Below are 3,492 nucleotides of genomic sequence, written 5' to 3'. Positions count from 1 at the left end.
TTTGTGTTGCTAAAATTAATCATCTTCCTACCAGCGAAAGCTTGAGCTGGAAGAGTTCAGATCGAGTAGTGAAAAGCAAAGGCCAGCTCCATCACATCACCCCCCCCTGCAACCCATCATTAAAATCCTTAGAGCTAAACCTCGAGCGAGGTGTTGCTGGAGGTAAAGGATGAGCAAGACCAGAAGCTGCATCGTTGATGCTCCTCCCCACTGCATTTCTCTGGGCAAAATACTTTTTGCTGACCCGTAAAGACCTGTATGCTGCCAAGCACAAAAATCCATGAACAGATCGCTCTGACACATCACAAAACTTTTATTAGTGTTTATCAGTGACACAGATTACAGGAACCAAAGGCAATTAAATAACATTTAAGTTGACCACCGACTCAAGAAATACAAGTCACATTTGGCAAGGCAAACTTCTCAGTACACTGGGTTGCTTGGGTTATTATTACACCATGAAAGAGGAATTTCCTTTACAAAGTTCTACATATTCGGGATATAATTATTAATTATTATTATTATTGTGTCTTTAAGACAGTTCCTTTGGCAAGAATTCCCATTTTTTGAGATTTTATTATATAAAAATATAACCAATTTTCATTATGTACAAACATTACATTACACAATGTACAGGTTAAAAACACTACAAAAAATGGCAGGCCATGAGTGAAACAAAAGCAAAAAAAAAACAACCAAAAACCATGTAGAAAACATGAAAAAAGAATTTAAATACTGCACATTTCATAAAAATTACATTAACTACAAACAATTTTTTTTTGTTGTTTGCAAATATCAAACAGTACTGACCTGATTGGAAAACTTTCCCAACAACTTCATTTTTAAGGCACATCTTGCATATTTACACATACGACACCGGATCTGATCAATAACTTAAAGGCTCTCGGGAGTGACCTAGTCGTGTGCGCGCAGGGACGTGTGTAACTGGGGCAGGGAGCATCTTGGGCTACGCTTTCTCGGTCGTGTCAGTCTGGGGGCCCAGATATCTAGTCGAGGGGGCTGGGTAGAGGGGCACCCCAATCTCCTGAAGGTCGGGGAGCCGTGCGGGACGCGGCGGGGAGAGGAGTGTGATCGTCCGGTCAAAGTCCCTGTGCAGCACTTTCTCATAGACACTCTGAAGCCCAACTGTTTTGGGCAGCTGGGCTTGGTAAAAGTTGTCCCTGCGAAGTGGATCCCTGGGCAAGGACGTGCTCTTGCAGAAGGTGGAGAGGGGTGCCGAAGGATGGGGAGGGGGATGCGGGTTGGCTCGGCCACAGGAGGGGCTCCAGCAGCGGTCCGAGTGGCCCAGGATCTTGCACTCAGCTGTACATGCCCACAGACCTAAAGAGGGAGAAGGAGAAACCTGTCATTACTGCAGGAATAAATCCACATCCTTCTAATCCTCCAAGTTATCAGTCACAGGATGATTCTATGCACCGATGGTGGGAGTTGGGAGGTGATGCTCTATAGCACAACAAAAAAACACACTTGGGATGGTTACGTCATCTTGTTAGGGACATTCCTCACAATCCTAAATTTAAGGGAAGCTTTTTGGGGAGGGACAACCTCCAATCTTAAAGTACTTTCAGCATGTGCTAATTTGTTGCATGTTGCTTGGTGCAGACAGGAATCAGCATCTAACAGCCTGCTGAGAAGAGATGGGTAGTTGAGCCACACAGCACCAGGTTTCCCCCTCCAGCTGCCCTCCCTAATCACTGTGCAGTGGGGATGGGTCCCTCTGTCCATGTCCCCCTCCCCAGCCATCCATCCTGAGGGACCAGCCAGGAGGAGGGGCTGCGCCGCCCTTACCGTTCTGCATGTGCGTGATGAGATCTTTTTTCAGGGCATCCCCGCTGATATCCGAGTCGCTGTCGTTAAAATCACTGTCGCCTTTGCCGCTGTCTTTGCCGCTGAACTTCTCTGCCTCTCGGCCAGAGATGGTGTTGAACGAGTGTCCCTTCCAAATGGCCACGGGGGGAGCGGGCTCCTTGCCAAAGCTTGGAGCGGCAGTGAAACCCTGCTGAGGTGGGGGGGAGAGAAAGTCAAAGGAGAGGTGAGGGAGGGAAATAGGAAAGGGTAAATCAACATCAGAAACACGTCTCTGCAATTTACGTCCTCCAAGACCCCCTCCCACTTGCTGACCTCCTTCCCCACGGCACGACCTTACCTCCCCACTTGGTCCTCTCAGCCTCTTCTGACCCTCGTAGAGGCAAGCGCTGTCGCTGCCGCTCTCAGCGGTGGAGATCTCTTCGGCAGCAGAAGGGTCGGGGCTGGTGAAGGAGGTTTTGCTGGGAAAGGTTCGTATCTCAAACACATTTCCCCGCTGGCTGCCCTCCTCCTGCCGCCCCTTCTCCAGATGGGAGATGTCTATCTGGTCCTTCAAGGAAGCGCTGGTTTTGATCTCGTTGCCCTTCTTGCGCCTGTTGCAGGTGGTGGCGATGGTGATTATAGCCACGAGGAGGAGGGTGCAGCTGCCTGCCAGGACAATGATCACGATCAGAGGGATGTCCCACTGCAAAGCCTTTCCTTCCCAGGAGCTGGGCTTGGCTATCTCCTGGATACTGGAGGGAGCTGTGGCGGTCACCAGGAAGTTGACTGTGGCAGTTGTGGCCAGAGGGGGTCTGCCGTTGTCTGTCACAGTGAGAATGACCTTGAACAGCTGTCCCAGATCTTCAGAGAGGTCGCCCCTCAGTACAATGTCCCCAGTACTTGGGTTGATGGTGAAAAGGTCCTGCTGGGGCTCTTCCAGGAAGGCAAAGGTGAGCTCAGCATTGGCCCCGTCATCTGCATCTCGAGCTTTGATCTGGGCCACCAGGGAGTCACGGGAAGTCTTGCTGGACACACCAATTTCCACTGTCCCATTGGTGAGCACTGGGTGAACGATGACAGGAGGGTTGTCATTCTGGTCTACCATCCTCACTTTGACAAGGGTGCTGCTGGAGAGCTGTGGAGACCCTCCATCAGATCAGTGGCCTGGATCCTCAGGTCCAGCTGCTTGAGGATCTCATAGTTGAACGTCCTGAGAGCATAGATGGCCCCAGTGGCAGGGTCCACTGAGACGTAGGTTGAGATGGGGGCCCCCATGACCTGTGTCTCTAGGAGCCGGTAGGTGACCTTACCATTATGGCCAAGATCAGGGTCACGGGCCACCACAGTGGTGATGTAGGCACCCGGGGGGTTGTTCTCTGGCACGGCCACCTCGTAAAGGGGCTTGGCGAAGAGTGGCGCATTGTCATTCTCGTCGCTCTCCCCCGCACTGTGTACTGGCGGACGGTCTTGAATGGCGGCGAGCCCAGGTCCTCGGCCACCACGGTGAGGTTGTACTCGGGGATGCGCTCTCGGTCCAGTGCTGCCGTGGTGACAATCATGTAGCTGTCCTCATAGGCACGCTGCAGGGCAAAGTGGTCATGGCCACGGAGGCTGCAGCGCACCTGCCCGTTGGCGCCAGAGTCACGGTCCGAGGCACTGACGAGGGCCACAAAGCTTTCGCTG

The 3,492-nt window shown here is 51.7% G+C and overlaps 1 protein-coding gene across 1 annotated transcript; it reads right to left on the bottom strand.

Moving 5' to 3' along the window:
* Window positions 1-292: 292 nt before the first annotated feature.
* PCDH8 (protocadherin 8) lies at window positions 293-3,485 on the bottom strand (the record flags this gene model as incomplete). Its single annotated transcript, XM_009874757.1, is given in 5 exon segments — window positions 293-1,341; window positions 1,810-2,020; window positions 2,168-2,965; window positions 2,968-3,249; window positions 3,252-3,485. Coding segments are annotated over 5 exon segments (1,899 nt in total), but the record flags the coding sequence as incomplete, so codon positions are not given.
* Window positions 3,486-3,492: the final 7 nt, after the last annotated feature.

Source organism: Apaloderma vittatum, unplaced genomic scaffold (assembly GCF_000703405.1).
Source record: "Apaloderma vittatum isolate BGI_N311 unplaced genomic scaffold, ASM70340v1 scaffold13268, whole genome shotgun sequence".
Taxonomy (NCBI): domain Eukaryota; kingdom Metazoa; phylum Chordata; class Aves; order Trogoniformes; family Trogonidae; genus Apaloderma; species Apaloderma vittatum.
Note: the sequence above shows the minus strand (reverse complement) of the source record. Positions and strands in the feature narration are given on the sequence as shown.